The sequence below is a fragment of the Lissotriton vulgaris genome, chromosome 6, assembly GCF_964263255.1.
Source record: "Lissotriton vulgaris chromosome 6, aLisVul1.2, whole genome shotgun sequence".
In the NCBI taxonomy this organism is placed as follows: domain Eukaryota; kingdom Metazoa; phylum Chordata; class Amphibia; order Caudata; family Salamandridae; genus Lissotriton; species Lissotriton vulgaris.
In genome coordinates, this window is record NC_141694.1 from 777,578,914 (window position 1) to 777,597,916 (window position 19,003).

Here is a 19,003-nt window from a genome sequence, read left to right on the forward strand (position 1 = left end):
GCAAGGCTGATTATCCCAAAGTGCAAAGAGCGAAGTTGGGAGGAAGATCGTTTGGCTTTCTTGCAGCAGAAATGTGGAAACAGCTGCTGCTGAAGCTCAGGTTGCAACCTTCAGAATTACTGTTGCGCCGGAAGTTGAAAACTTGTTTTTTAGGATATCCCAGGCCGTTTAACAGTGATGCAGCTGATGGAGTCTTTGCCTCCTGACAAGGAGGAAGATTTCTTAGCGCGGGGACATTCCGTTGGAGTAACCAGGCGCTTTATAAACTTCTTATCTAATCTAACCTAAGAGGATCAAGTGGGGTAAAGAGTTAGTAGGATGACATCTTAGTTTTTGATGCCACTATTATACAAAATGAAGGATGTCATATAACTATTGAACATTTATTGGACAGAATGTGCGAAATTCACTTAATTAGCAATTATGTAATTTGGAAAAGCTTTGAAAGAATGATGCAAAATTACCCGTAATTATGCCAAATGGAAAACCTGCATTTAAGGCTATATCTTAGTGTGAAATGTGTCCTTGCCTTCATTGTGAACACAAGGAGACCTTCCACTAACCCCGGGCATAATGGGCATAGTGGGTCTATGCGGAAGGCCACGGAGTTGAGAACAAACTCCTTGAAACTCCGCTACGTCACCCACCTCCCACACCCCTCGTCATCGCCATCTCAGGGAAAGCTGCGCATGCGCGCGCGCTAGTGCATGCACATTTCTCAGGAGAAAAAAGAAGCTAGCACTAAGGGTTTCAAAGTCATCACCAAAATATCTTTTACATAGACTACTGAATCCTGAAACACAATGATGGCTACTTACTGTCTCTTTGATTGGCCTTATACTAGCCTGAGGGATGGCTTCGCGATCGCTTGTTACTTGGGCCAATCCCTGCGTGACAACTACGCTTTTATAAATAACTTTTGCTGTTTTGCGAACTCTTAGTCTTAGGCAGTCAGAAGGCAGGTTGTCCTGCAAAACTACAGATCCTGAGGTGCCTAAACAAACCAAGCACAATAGTACTTTGAGGTCTGATCTGTGTTATGGTGGTGAGCATTAAAGCGTTTGCAGAGGGTTATTGAACTGTGATAAGGCTATGGTACAGAGATGTTGGGTGTATGAGGGGATAAGGTGCAGTATGTAGGTGCTTGGAGAAAGGGGTGTGCTGGAATTTGAGTTGTCGTACAGCGCATGTCTATCTGTGAGAGTGGGTGAGTGGTTGCAGACGGGGTGTGTAGAGGTGATGGATGCTGTGATAAGCTCTGCTGAGGGTGCGATATTAGGTGCTAGGTGTGTGTAGGGCATGCCCAAAGGTCAGTCGTGGGGGTGCCGGCTGTGACATAGCCATGATGCAGGGATGCTGAAGTGTGGTCCTGTGCTGGTGTGCTACAAGGCTGGACACTTGTGTAGGCAGTGAGCTGTGGGTCCAGGGGTGGTTTGGGGTGTGGCTGGTCTGGAGAGTATGATCTGGTTTTGCACAGTGATTGTGCTAGACGGGAGGTAGGGGTATGATGGCAGAAGCTAGCGGGTGCTATCAGGTTGAAGCCAGGGATAGGCAGGACCTGGGTGCTGGGACAGAACACTGTCCAAGGCGCAGGCAGGAAATGATCGTGAGGCATCTACTGTTTTTATAGAAATGCTGAGGCAGCAGAGGGGGTGGTGGCATGGGGCAGATGGCCCCAAGGCAGCTGCAGCCCCATTACAAGCCCTCTGACAGGGATTGGCTAGCTTGGGCCCTTTCAGCTGTTAAGCCCTCACACACCTCCTGCCGCGGTAACGAGGCTCCTCACACCCACAGCAAATACCCTGCCTCCTGCACATAATACATCAAACATCCTTTTAAAAGTCTTTCCCAGCATGCAGTTCTATTGGCATTCCCACCACCAACTGTCAGTGGCATCTTCAAAGGGATTTCTAGGGGGACAGAGGCACACACAAGGCCACAGATACAATGGGTGTGGCCAGCTGCAAAAGTCAGTTGTAAAGCGTGTGTGCACATATATAGAATGTTTAAATCTGACTTTGAATGGATGTGTATATATCTTTATCTATATGTGCATATATAGACACACATGTATACAACATATGTATTTAGAACGTCGGATTGAAACATTTTCAGCAAACATGTAGGTTCCTGTATAGCCTCAAACAAACGCTGTTTTGGAATGAAAGGTTGATGGGTGACTGAGTGTGCGCTGCAAGTTGCAGTGTCTGTTTTTCTGGGTTACTATTGTCACAAACAGCAGCTGCAGTAGTGGGGCTCAATGGCACTGGCCCCATCGGGCCCCCTCTAGCGATGCCTCTGCAGCAGGTTTTGGACCCGTACGTACCCCCCAGGCCAGGAGCTCGGGCATGTTTGCCATAAGTAGGTCAATCTGTTCTCACAAGAAATGTGCATGCGCGTGTGCGCGCGCATGCGCAGTGTTCCGAGAGACGGCGATGAAGAGGAGGAGGGCAGCCTGGGGATGCCACAGCCAAGGTAAGTGGTTTTTCTTTACTTTTTATTAAAGTTTTATTCAATTGTTATTAGGGGGGTGGAGGCGGGGGCTGGCCAACTCTGTTCCGCCGCGAGTGTGCAGAGGTTTGCCTTCTCCGCGGAACGCAGAGGGGGCAAATCTCTGCACACTCCGCGGGCAGAGTGGAGGTCTCTGCCTGGGTTACCTTCCACATAACAAAATAGCTGAAAAAACACAAGCATAACGAATAACATCTGCTTGCATTTTGTAATATTCATTGTACAAGTGTGCTAACAATACATTTTTATGGTGAATGGCATGTAATTACTTGGCATACCTGTGTAAGTTTGGAAATCACAACTAAAATTACCAACATTATGTAACATTATGCTTATGTCATGTAAATGTTACTGCAGTATAGTATTAAACAGATTAACAGTAGACTCTTTTTGAAATGAGCAAAGTACACTTTTGATTGTGACAAAATGTCTTATTTGGGTCACAATGTCCTCAGTCAAGGGAAAAAAACTGAATCCCTAATTAGTGAGGACCACAGAGAAACTGAAGATTCCAACAAACAGAATAACTAGTGTTGTTTTAAGACAAGTCAGATTATTTAAAAAAATGTATACATAATTTTGCTGATAGGAATAAAGACATGTGATGGTCATATGGATTCTAGAGTGTGATAAAGATTTTTCAGGCATAAAAAAGTATTTGCTACATGCTACCAGTCTTCATGGGTCTTACCCCAAGGCTTATCAATGATAATACCCAATGCAAGTGTGAAATGATTGTGTGCAAGTTATGTTGAAAATGAAAAGGCTGTTATGCTTATTTTGTGTTAAAGGGATCATATTGAAGGTACTCTGTCATAGAGAAAGTTTAAAACATTCGGGGATTACAAATTTACAGTGAAGACAGACCACAAAATGCTAAAAGAGGTGTTCACAAAGAAAGGAATTCACTGTTTAAGAACTAGGGGGTTTATTACAAAGGTGGGTGGACATAAGCCAGCCGGCAAGGCAGTGGTCCCGCTGAGTGTATTAGGATATGCCCACCACTATGGCGGGCGCATCCAGGCTTCTGATCATTGCGGACGGTGCTGCTGGCTGCAGCAACATTCGCAATGCGCAAATGCCATGCGGTGCCTGCCACCTTGTGCATGGAAATGTAGGGGGGTACCACTGGTACCTCCAGTGCACATTGACCCTCACCCCACACAGAGCGGGACCGCAGAGGGCACCATAACCCAGCCTCCTCCAGCCTTTCCATGGTGGTGGAACCGCCATGGAAAGGCTGGTTGACTCCAGCATTGTAATCTGGTGATCGGTGCCTGCTAGGCACCGCTGCCATTTCACACATGCTGACCGCTCCTCTAAGCAATTGTGACAATTGCCGTGGTGGAAGCGTCGAGGGCGGTCTTTGTGACCGCCATGGTCACTAAGCGATTCAGAAAACAGGTAGGAAGATATACTCTAGAGTCAAGACAAAAGCAAATAGGGAGAAACGCTATCAAATAAGGAGCAGAGAAATTAGTTAAGCAACAAAGTCATCCAATCAAGAACAAGGGACTGATCCAAATCCCACTATATGTAGATATTTTCATGTGAGTGGCAATAGAACAGCAAAAGATGTCCAGAAGTGATACTCACAAAATAAATAAATAACATAATGACATACTGTTTTATTTTACTATTGAAGGGACCACATGGACACAACAGATTCTAAGTTCGATTTATCATGAAGGGCATCTCAACAAAACTGAAAACATCGAAACAGTTGATCGAATGCCTTGGATTGAATATAATACAAGAAAAGTGGATATTGCGCACATTCCGTCACCTCGCCTTTTGACATCGCACCTGCCACATTATTTGACTCCGAAAGGGCTCAAAAACAAAAAAGCAAAGGTATGAAATATTGCATTATTTACTGCATGTTCCTTGTTATTGCCTTAAGTGCCTTTACCATTATAAAAATCATCATGCTTCCTTGAGTATCTACTGCACTTTGTTTCCTTTTGAAAGTGGACTTATTTTTTTGGATTCACTGTAAAAGAATTGCATTAACTCAAAATAGCGGCACATTACCTTAAAATATGTTGAGTTCCCAGAAATGGACTGCCTGTGGTGTTCCCACAGAAACAAAATACCTGTTGCTATGCAGAGAAAAAAAAAAAAACAACATTCCAACTGCATTGGGTGGGAGAAAAAAGCCCAGGACTGCAACTGCAAAGAGAGAAAAATGAAGCTCGTCGCCAATGGCTCTAATGAACCAACCTGCCCCCAAGGAGCTCACACCAATCAACCTACCCCCTGTGTCCCGTGGCCTAAAGGAACTTCAAGACAATCATCCAAAAGCATTCCTGTCTGTCCTTCTCAAAGCCACTTGAATCATTGCTGCTTGGCCTCTCTATCCAGCTGTGTGAGTCATTCCCATCTGCCCCTATCGCTGAGGGACTTCTGCTTATCCCCTTTATCGGGGCATTCCCACTTTCCCAGCCCTCATTCAAATTGAGGTGTTAATGTCTACTCCTCACTTCACCAGGAAGGGTCTATAAGGAAGCATCCCCACTATTGTGTTAAGAACTCAAAAAAATGTCTGAATGATGATTTGTGTGAGCGTGTTTATACATTGTGTGTGTGTTTGAGAGAGCAAGTGAAGTGTGTATGAGTGCTCTTTCCATTACCTACTCAATGACAGTAACAGCAAATTTAGCAACTTGTGAGCCTCACCCCTGAGATTAAACTTGTTGCCCGCCCATCAAATAATGCTGGATCTTTGCAGAATTGGGTATTTATTGGCAATTTGTTGTAATCAACAGGAATATGTACTTTGCCAGCTCCCAATAAAATGCTGTCATTCTGAACAGGTCCTCTCCTACCTGGGTAGTTCAGTTGGTCACCTTTGATGCAGGGCTTCGCTATGTTTTTATAAAGTTTTATATAGCGCGAACAAGATCCCGAAGGATATCAGAGCACTTATAAAAGGGTGGAAAGAAGGTCAAAAACCCAATATCGACATCAAGTAAGAATACACAACATGAATAATTGCATGATTCACATACATATGACACAAAGGAGAGTAACACAATAATCAGTTATATAGCGGGCTACGACGGGGTCACACAATGCGGTAAAGAAGAGCAGAGAAACATGATGGAACAGTGATTGTAGGATCGATGATTTCGAACCAGGGGACCTAGCCCAGATTAAGTTAGAAATTTGCCCATTAGGAATTTTTTGGCTTCCAGTTTGAAAGCAGTCGTTGATGAGATTCTGGTTACTTCCGGTGGAAGAGAGTTCCATATCTTTGGGGCCATGCCAGAGAAGGCTGGGTGACAAGTTCTCTTTTTGCTAAGGATGAGAGGTTTCAGGTGGAAAGTATTAGCACTTCTTGAGGCTCTCCCACCAATGGATAATTCAAGCTCTTGCGCTAGACTGGTGGGAGTTTTGAAATACAGAGCTTTGTGCGTCAGAACGGCAATCTTTAACTGAACTGAGCTTCTTAGGGTAACCATTTGAGAGATTTTAGGACTGGAGATATGTGCTCATTTCATTTGGTACCTGTGACCAGTCTGGCCACAGAGGTTCAGTGATGCCCTTAGTGGAGCCAGGGTGTATTTGGGAAGGCCACAGAGCGTAGCGCTGGCGTAGTCTAGCCTCGGGTGCTGTTGAAGGCCATGCGGTGATTCAGCCAAAGGACTCGCTTTGGGACGTGGTTTGGGGGAGAGATTTTCCTTTCAGCATCACTGAGAGTCTTTGTATGCTATCCCCTCAAATCAAAATAAAAAATGCCAGTCTGAAGGCAGTCAGTCAGTCAGCAAGTCAATAAAAATGTCTTGATACCTTAAAATAATCATAAAAGTGCACATTACATGCATTGATAATTAAATTGGCACAGAAGTGAGATTATAAGATTTAAGTAAATATATATTTAAAAAGGTATTGAATTGCAATGCGAGTTGCAGCTTTTAAAAAAACTGTCCAAGAGAAGCCACCTGCCCCAATAGATAACAGTTGTCAAACACAAATGGCGAGTCTACCTACGTTTAACAAATCCATTCTTTTTCACACCGGAAATAAAATAAAACGACGTGTGAACTGATGATAATATTTACAAAAAAAACAAAAGTGTATCAAGGACATGGTTGGAGATTTCATCACAGAGGCACCTCAGAATTGAAGGAGTATCATACTGGCCAAGAGTGAAAAAAAGATAATTGCTGATGGAGCCCAATCTTAATCTAGTTAGAAATGCTGTCCCAGGAACTAATCTTCAATGCTAAATATGGTTCCAGGCTCATTCTAGTTTGCAAAATGGAGTATCATCTCATTGAGAGTTTATTACACTCCTCCCTTTCTCTTGAGTGCCTACTCTACTCAGAGAAAATCACTACTCAATAGTCATCCTTTAAAAAAAATTAAATGAGGTTAAAAGTAAAGAAGGCTAAAACACATCCGTGTCAAACACCATGATCCAGGGTGCTTATCTAGTAGGTTATAACACATTTCTGCTCTCACATGTGCTCTCACTAAGTGCTGCCCAGCACCAACACAAGCACCCTTGCTCATGGTTCAAGGGTTGCTGTTTACAGACAGGATTGTTTTGAGCAGGAAGGCACACCTTCCTACACAAAAAATATACTTAAAGGCATGTTCCTTTTCAGGTCTTGCATAGACAGCGCTTGGGCTGTCCCTTTGAGTTATGTTCTGTTGAGGTATAGATTTAAAGCTGCATCCACTCTCCACCCCTATTTCGTGTTGGCTTTTGTGACTGTCCTTTGTAAATGTTTGCTTTTCATTTGTTAATAGGCTTATTATTCCCTCCTTAGCACCTCCCTGTCTCCTATTGTCACCTCCTATATGGACTGGCTCTTTTACATGTGCTGTTACTCAGTAAGTTTCATTTACGGTCTATCTGCACTATTTTATAAGCCTGATTTTCCTATCTGCAGTTCCTGGCACTCTGTTTGCTTCCTAATTAACACACAGCATTTGTATCCTGCTCATCAGAGCATTTGGAGGGCACCTGCTCTGTTTCCGGCACTTAACAACTCCTGCCCCCCACCCTGAATGTTTTAATAATTGTTGACATACTTTATCAGCGCTGCACTGGTTTCCCTTTTATGGTTGTGTATTTCCCAGCTCTTATGTTCCACTTTCTGTGGCCTCTCTCAAACCTACAGCCTGCCTCACAGCAGAGCCAGGTCTCAGAGCAGGGGGCACAGCTGTCTGTGCCTGCCCTGTTCCTCGCAGCTGCCCAAGCTTTGTACTGTCTCCGGTCTCCCGGGAAGAACAGCAGGGCATGAGCTCTTTCTATGAGCTCTTAGTTTCTATCAGCAAAGCGCCCTTTCAGAGCACCACTCTGGCTAGCTTTTCTCTCTTGTCTCCCCCACCCCTCTACCCACTGTCTCTGCTCTCCCTCCCTTCCGCCTCCCTTCCAGTCCGTCATGGGGCCTGCCTCACAGATGAGCTCGGTGGCGGTTGGATGGAGGGCTGTGCTGCTAGATGATCATCATAAACAAGGCCTGGTTTCTTTCAAGCGCTGACGCCGTTCTGTCACATTGGAAATTTTCTGTGCCACTAATCAGCGGCACAAATTCACTTTGATATTAATACTGAAACAAGAGTTGAAAGTAGTTATGGAAAGTACACACTATGCTTTCCCTGCTTTGGAGTCAATATGATGTAACCACACTTAATATACATAACCTCCCTCCTACTTTTTTTTCTTCAAAAGATTCCTTTTCCAGGAAATCTCAATTAGGATTTTATTCACAATTATGTATTTCTGTTTGCTAAATTAAAACGTATTTCTGTTGTAGTTTTCATACATTTTCTTTATTTTGCACACTGTTTTTTGAGACTTTGCTTTGTAATGGGCGTGTTATGTAATATGATGTTTGTCTTCTATAAAATGCAGAAGTGAAAGTTATCTGTGTTATATTTTATTTATTTTCCACAATATTGCTTTTGTTCACGATGTGTAATAAATATGCTGGGAATTGATTTTTTCAGTGTACTTGGTGTCAATATATTATGGCTAAAATTAACTTTTGATGGTGTGCAAGTTTTTCAACTATATACAGTTGTATGCACTTGAACTTAGATCCCTAGCTTCAAAGTCAGCACCTTTCCCCCTTTATTTTGCCGATGTTTTTTTTATCCTAGTTCGATAATATACTGTTTCTTTTCCAAAAGAAAAAAAGATTTCTACTCTAGTTTGGCTATATACAAGTATATATTCTTCTGCGCAATGTTGGTTTTATGCGTGCTGTATAAGGTGTGTGTTCTGTAATATGCTGTTTGTCTGTTATAACACCCAGTGCTAAAAGTCATCTGTGTTATACTTACTGTTTAGGTTACAGTATATTGCTTTTCTTCACGGTGTCATAAATATGCAGTTACATTATTTTTACACTTTAATACCTAAAAATGTGTGTTGCAAGTGTTTTTTGCCATCCACACTGTACATCTGCCTACGTATTTTTTAACTACATACTGGGTGTAAATGTGCGCTCACCTATTTATATAAACAAATTTAGACTTAAAACTACTGCTTAATTTCAACTGGGGCTTTCCTGTACACACCATAGCACTTACTAAGTAAAGCACGCTCTTATAATGCAAAAATCATCCAAAAGTATTGATTGAAGTGCTTTTGAATAACACCACCTAAATCCATAATACATTTATGTACACACAAAGTAAATAAACTATTTGCCCAGGATCACAGGATATTGGGGCCACAGCAAAACTTAACTTTAATCCCCAACCTCAAATTCAGGACCTTTCTCCCATACGACACATCCACTCCACAATGACCTTTCTCTCACACATTCTGTTCCTTTTTTACAGAACATTAATTTACCTTTCTCACCTGATCCCTTCCTTCTTTTCGTCTCTTACCCCTCTCACACTTTTTTCTTTTAACATTTTCTATTTCTCTCTTCCACTTCTGTCCTAATTTCTCTCCACACTAGCCCTCACTTACTCCTAGTCTGTCTCTTAGCCACTCTCTCCACACATTCTCTCCTTCTCCCATTCTCCTCCTTTTCGCATCTGTTTTACACCCACCCTCTCTCATACAACGCTACAACAAACGCAATACCAAACAGCTCCATGCAACACCCCTCCACACTATGCAACACCACTCAATTATGCGCAGCACAACTCAATTATATGCAGTGCCATGCCAAGCAACACAACACTGCTTTGCTCCACTCCATGCCAGTCAGCTTTACTCTTCACCACTCTGCTTTACTCCACTCAACACTGCTTTACTCCACTCAACACCATTCTGCTTTACTCCACTCAACACTCTGCTTTACTCCAATCCACTCAACTCCAGTCTTCTTACTACAAACCTGTCAACTCCACTCTGGTTACTCCAATCCAATCCAATCCACTCAACTCTACTCCGCTTTACTCAATTCCACTTTACTGTACTCAACTCCGCTTTACTCCATTCTGCTTTACTCCCCTTTGTTTTACTCCACACCGCTCTGCTTTACACCATGCTGCTCAGCTTTACTTCACTCCACACCACTGTGATTTACTCCTCTACAATCAACAGTACTCTTCTTTACTCCTCTCCAATCCACTCTATGTAATGTAATGTTACTGTTTTATATATAGCGCGGGTTACACTCCAGGGAGCATCTTAGCGCTTCAGAGTGTAACAAAACAGGTGGCTATGTTCATGTGGCAGGTCGTGAAACAGGGGTGTCAAATCATGTTTTTACATTGTGTGTCGGATAAGATGTAGATCCAAGTTTTAAGGGTCTTTCTGAAAGTGGTTTCTGTGGAGATTTGCAGGAAAGAGGATGGTAGTATATTCCAGGCTTTGGACCCCAAAACTGCCAGGGCTTTGCCACCCCTAGTTTTCAGTCTAAACTTGGGGATGGTAAGGAGGTTATCACCTTGGGACCTCAGACATCGGGAGGGGACATACCGTTGGAACATGTTTTCAATATATTTGGGTTCTCTCCTGTTGAAAGCCCTAAAGGTGATTAGCAGAATTTTGAACAGCACCCTTTTATGTATTGGCAGCCAGTGTAGGATGTTCATAGCTATCGTGGCTGAGGTCCTTCTTTTCCATCCCAACACTAATCTGGCCGCTGCATGCTGCACCATTAGTAGTTTGTGGCAAACTGTCCTATTTGTTCCTGCGTATACGCTGTTGCAGTAATCGATGCGTGAGGTAATGAGGGCTACTGCTATTCAACACCACTCTGCTTTGCACAACTCCACTCAATGCCACTCTACTTTACTCCACTGCACTCTGCTTTACTCTACACCACTCTCCTTTACCACACTCCATTCTGCTTTACTCTACTCACCTTTACTCCTCAATGTTTTACTCTGTTCTGCTCAATCTCCCTCTGTTTTAATCCACTCTTCTCAACACTACTTTGCTTTACTCCACTTCACTCAACGCAAATCTTCTCTACTCCACTCCAATCTACTTTACTCCACTTTGCTTTACTCCACTCAACGCCACTCTAATTTTACATCACTCCTATCAACAACACTCTGCTTTGCTTCATTCAACTCTTCTTTACTCCACTCTCCTTTACTTCACTCCACTTTATTTCCCTCCACTTCGCTTTACTCACTCCACTTTATTTCACTCCACTTCGCTTTACTCCACTCGACTTTACCTCCCTCCACTCTGCTTTATTCCACTTTGCTTTACTCCACGCCACTCTGCTTTATGGATTCAGGAGTAGCTTGCTACTCATGGAAAAAGGCTTCAATACCTCATCATGGGTAGCAAGCGATATATATATATAATATATATATATATTACCTACTGGCGGTCGCCAGTAGGTAGTTATAGTTAGGACCTATTTTCCATAGAAAATCCGCAACATTTTATTTGAAATAACTTTGGCGCCGGTTGACAAATTTTCACGAACTTTTCAAGCTTGGTGGGGTGCTCTGGTCCGCTCCTATCCTCAAGGTCTTGGGGTGATTCGTGAAGCGGGGACTGAGAAAAAAGGGGGGTCCCAAAATGCATTTTCCCCGATGCAATTTCCCATAGGACCTTTACCCGCAGCGTTTAGCCAGAACTGCTGAACGGAATTACACCAAAAGTTCGCGCCTTTTGCTTAAATGGTGTCAATCTGTTCAGTAGTTACTGAGAAAATGACAGTTAAAAACAGATATATCTATGGCCGCGGTGGATCCGCACACCCTGAGCTCAGGACACCCCCCACGCCGCATGTCTCGCAGGCGGTGCCCCTCGCTGCTGCTCGTTCTCCCTGCTCCGCCTCACGGCCCGTTTTTCGTGCTCACTGTATTTTCCCTGTTATTGTGTGCTGAACTTCTGCCTGTGTATTTTTTCCTGTGCTTGTGCTTTTAACTTCTGCCTTTTATTTACTTTGCTCAAATTAGCGTGCTTCGCTATTCCTTCGGGTGCCCCCACCCGCTCCCCGCCGCTGCCCCATTGCGGCCCGCCCCCTTTCTTCTTTCTGTACCCGATTGGCCCCCCCTCTCCCGCCTCCCAGCTGCTCCGCCCTCCCACTTGGCCTCATATGGAGCCCACGCATACGCGCAGCGTTCACGCACAGTGGGTGTGCTGATTGAGCGCCGAAGTTGTGCCAAAGGCAAGCCCGTCTATGCCCGTCCGCGCCTGGACCGCGCCCCGCACCAGGACCCCTGGCCACCGAGGAGGCCAGCCCACGCGACGGACCTACTACGCCGCCACCCTCACCGCACTCAACCCCGGCCGGAACCCCACCTGCCACCAAGCCACCCCGAAACGCACCCATGGATCCTTCACCTGCCAAGCCTGCAAGTTCACCTGCATCCGGACCTGCACCGCACCCGACAAGCCGAGCACCAGCAGCAACCACCTCAAGTGCATCCTGCTCAACACCCGCTCCGTCCACAGACACGCCGTCGAACTCTGGAACCTGCTCGACACAACTTCACCAGACGTCGCCTTCCTTACAGAAACCTGGATGAACGCCTCCTCAGAGCCTGACATCGCCATAGCCATCCCAGACGGATACAAGATCACCTGGAAGGACCGGGTCAACGACACTGGAGGAGGCATCGCCATCGTACACAAGAACACCATCCACATCACGACCAACCCCGACAACACCTTCACCGCCGCCGAACACCTCCACTTCCAGATACACACCGACCCCAAGACCACCCTCAGAGGCACCCTCATCTACAGACCCCCGGGACCACGCACACGATTCAGCGAAGACATCGCAGACTTCATCAGCCCGCACGCCCTCCCCTCCGCTGACTACATCCTCCGAGGGGACCTCAACTTCCACCTGGAGAGCAACAAGGACAGCAACACCACCACCCTACTGGACAACCTCGCCAACCTCGGACTCAAGCAACTGGTGAACACCCCCAACCACTACGCCGGCCACACGCTTGACCCCGTCTTCACCTCCAGCAAGCACATCTCCTTCAGCCACTCCACCGGACTCCACTGGACTGACCACAGCCGCATCCACTTCAGCTTCAGAAGATCCACGACCCACCACCACCCGCAACCGATTCCTCGCAGGAGCTGGAGCAAGATCACCACCGAGCAGCTCACCACCTCCCTCTGCCAGAACCCTCCCACCAGCACAACAGACACTAACGAAACAGCCAGCAACCTCACACAGTGGCTCACCAACTGCGCAAATGATCTCACACCACTGAAGAACCCTCCCAACATACCCAGCAGCAAGAAAACCTCCTGGTTCACCGTCGAACTCAAGAACTCCAAGAAGAACTGCTGCACCCTCGAGAAAGCCTGGCGCCACGACCAGTCCACAGACAACATGACTGCCCTCCAGCACGCCACCCGCAAACACCACCAGCTGATCCGCACCACCAAGAAGATAGCATTCACAGAATGACTGGACAACAACACCCACAACAGCAAGGAACTCTTCAGCATCGTCAAAGAGTTCTTCAACCCCAGTGCCGGAAACAACAACATCACCCCCTCGCAAGACCTCTGCGACTCACTCGCCTCATTCTTCCACCGCAAGATCGCCAATATACACAACAGCTTCGGCACACCTACCTCGCACCCTACCACCGAACCAGCGCCCCCCACCACCACCCTCTGCGCCTGGACCCCGGTCAGCACCGAAGACACCACCCGCACGATGAACACCATACACGCCGGATCACCAACCGACCCCTGCCCCCACCACGTCTTCAAAAAGGCCGACTCCACCATCGCACCCCGATCCGGGACATCATCAACACCTCCTTCAACACCGCCATCTTCCCGGAGATATGGAAGCACGCCGAACTCAGCGCCCACCTGAAGAAACCAACAGCGGACCCCACCGACCTCAAGAACTACTGCCCCATCTCGCTCCTCCCTTTTCCTGCCAAAGTCATCAAGAAGACTGTCAACAGACAGCTTGCCGCCTTCCTCAAGACGAATGGATCCCTCGACCCCTCGCAGTCCAGGTTCTGAGCCAACCACAGCACCAAGACCGCCCTCATCGCAGCCACTGACGACATCAGATCCCTGCTCGACAACGGGGAAACAGTGGCCTTCATCCTCCTGGACCTCTCTGCAGCATTCGACACTGTCTGCCACCGCACCCTAGTGCAGCGTCTCAACAACATCGGAATCCAAGAGAAGGCACTGGAGTGGATCATCTCGTTCCTTGCCGGTAGAACCCAGAGAGTCCGCCTCCCCCGTTCAGATCCGAAGCCACCGAAGTCATCTGCAGCGTACCACAAGGATCATCACTCAGCCCAACCCTCTTCAACGTCTACATGAGCCCTCTCGCAGCCATCGCTCGCAAACACAACCTCAACATCATCTCCTACGCCGATGACACCCAGCTGATCCTCTCCCTCACCAACGACCCCGCCACCGCCAGAACCAGCCTGCACGATGGATAAAAGACGCCGCCGAGTGGATGACGAGCAGCCGCCTGAAACTGAACTCAGACAAGACAGAGGTCCTCATCCTAGGAACATCGCCCTCCACCTGGGACGACTCCTGGTGGCCCCCTACCCTGGGCACCACTCCCAAGCCAACGGACCACGCACGCAACCTGGGCTTCATCCTGTACCCCTCCCTCTCAATGACCAGAAAAGTCAACGCCGTCTCATCATCATGCTTCAACACCCTGCGCATGCTCCGTAAGATCTTCCGATGGATCCCCACCGAAACCAGGAAAACGGTCACCCAGGCACTCATCACCAGCCGCCTGGACTTCGGAAACACCCTCTACGCTGGAACCACAGCCAAACTTCACAGAAGACTCCAGCGCATTCAGAATGCCTCCGCATGACTCGTCTTGGACGTCCCCCGACACAGCCACATCTCCGGCCACCTGAGAGACCTACATTGGCTCCCCGTCAGCAAGAGGATCACGTTCAGGCTCCTCACCCACGCACACAAGGCCCTCCATGACCGGGGCCCCAAGCTCCTCAACAACCGCCTGACCTTCTACACGCCCACGCGCCAGCTTCGATCGACCAGCCTCGCCCTTGCTGCCGTACCACGCATTCGCAAAGCCACCGCTGGGGGAAGATCCTTCTCCTACCTGGCAGCCAAGACATGGAACTCCCTCCCCCTCCACCTCCGGCTGACCCAGGATCACCTTTCCTTCAGGAAGCTCCTCAAGACCTGGCTCTTCGAGCAGTAGCAGACCCCTCCCCCCCCAGCGCCTTGAGACCCTACCGGGTGAGTAGCGCGCTATACAAATGTCCATGATTGATTGATTGATAGATTGAGCGCACCATGAGTGCAACCCTCCAGATCACGCGCTGAATGCTAATTGGCTGTCAAGTGGGTATGTACATTCGAAACCAGGAAGTGTCGGCAGCCATTTTGTGCCTCGGTAGAAGCAAGGCTGAAGAAGTCAGTGGAACAAGTGTGCAAAACGTATAAAGGGGGCAGGGTAGAAATACCCTGACCCTGTAGACCTGCTTTTTTTAAAAATGCAAAGTGTGCCAGGGTGCGCGGATCCTGTCATAACAAAAATAGAACAGAGCTTCTTTTATAATTAGCCCCCGGGGGTCCAAACCCCGGGGGCAAATTATTAAATTTAAAGGTGGCTCAGAGGGCCCCCCCAGCTCTGGGTACCGCCACCCCCGGGGCTAAAAAATAGATTGTTGGGAGGGGCTCAAAAGCCCCTCCCAGTATAATTTGTGGGGGAGGGCTCAAAGGCCCCTCAAGCCCCGGGGACCACCACCCCCAGGGACTTTATGTATTGTTGGAGGAGGGCTGCGTGGCCCCCCTCCTGGAGCCCTCGAGGGCCCTGGGGACCGCCACCCCCCAGGGCCAGCGCCTGCAGTGTTCTGGGGTGCCTACCTACAGGACACTGTTGTTTGCTATGAAAGAGTGGGAGTCTCCCACCCTCCCATAGCAAACGTGGTATGGATTTTGAAAGAGAGAGCAGGGAAACCTGCTTTCTCTTTCAAAATCCAAACGATATTGCTTTTCCACACGGGGAGCTGCATCTTCGCAGCTGCCTATGTGGAAAAGCAATGCCGGCTCCCGTAGGACGCAGGGAGCCGGCTGGGACCATGGGGGCATTGGGGCTCCCCCCACGGTCCCTAACATTATTTATAAGCCCGGGGGGATGGGGTCCCCGGGGATAATAGTAATTAGTGATAAGGGCAATTTTTTTTCACGGTAAAATTAGGAGTCATGCACCCAGCGCAGCGCTCAGTGCGGCCCCTCAGTGTGCACGCTTTGGATGCACGATTCATAATCTGTAGGGTGCGCGACTCCAACACGTTTGGTGCACGACCTCCAAGCGTTTGGTGCACGACTGTGATGCGTTGTGTGCGCAACTCCAAGCAAAAAAAAAATATATTTTTCAGATATACATCAAGTTTATGTGTTTAGTTCTTAGGTGGCACTAAAAAGAGCCCTTGTGTTTATTGAGAGATTTTAGTACCTGTGAGGCCTGACTGTTAGGAATTGTGTTAGGAGTCGTGTACTGAGCATGGCCAGTACTCATATTGTGCACTGAGAATGGCCAGTATAATAAATATTTTTAGCATTTACATTCAAACATAATACCATAATACATGTTGCACTTTTGTTTTTTTAACATGCTATATACTTAGATGATGCAGGTTTATTTTTAATAAACCATTATCTAGTAACATGTGCTTAGATGCTGTATATTTGTACTGAAAGATACTTTGCTCAGCTCACGGAAGTAAAGTCACGTGATAATAGAATAATTACGCATGAGGCAACCTCAGTCTTTCTTACACTGCAACGTTCAGACAGCTAGCCATGTGTTGCACTCTTTTGCCGGTTGACAGTTGGCTGAGCAGCTCGACATGTTACTCCACCCACCTTGGAGCAATAAATAGAAGCCTTGACCATATTGACCATATTGGGACGGCTTCCTGGAAACTCAGCCTTGGGCATATAATCTCAGCAGATGCCGGTGTAAAGCAGATCAGAGAAGGGGACAATTAAATACTGGCTCAGACATGAGAACAACTGAAAGTCGCTCTAGCAAGTGGTAAACAATTAAAAATGGTATTGGTCTCCAATGGTGCAGCTTGATTGTAATATCCAGTGCTTTGCTCCACCAAAAGCATTTAACCAACTCTACAGCATTCACTCATCATTCCAAAAGATAACTGTAGAGCAGCAAAAGTGATCACCTCAGGCAACGGTATCAGTCGGCCATGGTTAACCATTCTAAAACTGGGCATTCATTTAGCGGACTGTACTGTTTTGAAATATTTAGGGGAGAGCACTCTTCCCTGTGTCCTGCAGTCACAGTGCCTATATTTGGTGTAGCCTGTATTGATTGGTTAAGGCTTACTTGCATTGCATTACTTGCATTGCCTTCAGGGTTCAGGAGTAAGAGTCAATTTCTTAGTTCTTTGAATAGGGTGTTAATAATATTTTATATAATTGTAAAATATATGCTTGTTGTGGCCCTTCTTTCAATGCTGGAGATAATTTTTGAATGCTTCAACATATCAAAAGTAACTTGTATTCTGCATGGCACCTTATACCACTGTTTTTCCTACTGCGTAACACTGCAATTTAATTCTTCTTTGACATGTGTGTTCAATTTGTGTTTTTTTCACACAGATTATTTATGTAACCAGAAACCCCAAAGACAATATGGTTTCTTTTTATTACTTTGGAAATATGATGAGAGACGCCAGTGAAGAACCTACTGTAATGCTGGAAGAACACTTTGAGAAGTATTGCACAGGAAAAGGTACTGTTCTGCAGGCTACTGATCCAAGTAATTATAAAACACCAGCTGTTTTGTTAGACCTGACAGTCTTAGGGTGGTCTTCCCCAAATGTTTTGCCTGTGTAAGGATCTGGGTCTACTATATGATATGGCTGTGGGGGCCTTATCGTAGAGGACACTAACAGATAACATCTTGGGTCCAATCAGTATTATTTACTTAATCTTAGCTCTACCCTAAGTAGCTGTGGCTGCAAGCATTAAGGCTTGGCAAAGGAGCTTAGTGTAAAACATTTACCAGCACCAAACAACAGAAGAAAATTATACACCAATAACAAGACACAACAATTTTTAAAAGTAGACCGTATTTTTATGAATTTTTAGTGACCGTAATTATTCAAATACACCAGAGGGTTCAGGTGATACAGATTTTATCACTTTTTATCACTTTTTAAAGAGAACCACAAGCAAGCATTGGCAAACATAAAGTTTGAAAACTTTTGAAAAGTTTGAAACAGTTAGTGTGTGTACTCAAGCCAAGCCTTGGCGACCAAATCTATCAGGGTAAAGGCCTGGGGGCCAGAAAGTATACTTTGGACAGTTACCGGGCCACCAGAGCGAAATAACAACCACCGTAGAAGTCAACGGAGTGGTCTTGATGCTGAGGGATTCAGGCAAAGATTCTCAAAAGGATGCTCCGGTTGTGGTGTGGTGATGGGTGTGTCTCTGTAGTTGTTCCTCGGATGATGGGTGATGTAGGGCGCCTTGAAGTCCTCTACGTTGCAGTAGTTGGACAGCCAATGCTGCAATACTTGTCACACTGCTCCGCAGTTGGATGCACACTCTTTCATGGAGGCTTGAGTAAGAAGAGTCTGACTTTGGACAGCACCGCTGGGTCCGCCAGTCTCAGGTGCTGCTTTTGGCTATCTCACATTTTGCCTTTCTCATGCCCGGTATTTGGTAGGGGCAAAAATGCTGCGGAGGCTATCACTCTGTTGGTATGGGCTCTTTTGGCTCTTGTGGTCATGGAGCAGGCACCAGGGGATCAGCCAACTGATCCTTGGAGTCACTGGTCTCGGTGAAGCTGGTAAATCAACTTTTCCCATGGTGAGGAGCCGCAGGCATAGTTGCAATCTCACTAGCCCAAAAGTACAGCAGGTGCAGGCCTCTTGATGATACCGCCTCTTTTTGTGCAGTTCAATAGCAGCAGGGCAGTCCTTCTTCATCCTCACTTCATCTCCAACATGAAATAAAGGGCAGGGTGCCAGGGGTGCCATATTTATCCCAGAAATGAGCCCAGAGAGAACCACGCGGTCACTAGTCAATGGGCTGCTGGGTCCCCTTATCTCTAGTGACAACGCTCCTGTG

General features: G+C 46.6%; 1 protein-coding gene across 1 annotated transcript in view; it reads left to right on the forward strand.

The window, feature by feature from the left end:
* The window catches only part of LOC147707977 (amine sulfotransferase-like), a 240,302-nt gene that overhangs the window by 35,113 nt on the left and 186,186 nt on the right, over positions 1 to 19,003 (forward strand). The window contains exons 3-4 of the mRNA XM_086926804.1: positions 4,157 to 4,365; positions 17,528 to 17,660. Coding sequence (XP_086782930.1) covers positions 4,157 to 4,365; positions 17,528 to 17,660 — 342 coding nt within the window. The remainder of the gene's footprint in view (positions 1 to 4,156; positions 4,366 to 17,527; positions 17,661 to 19,003) is intronic.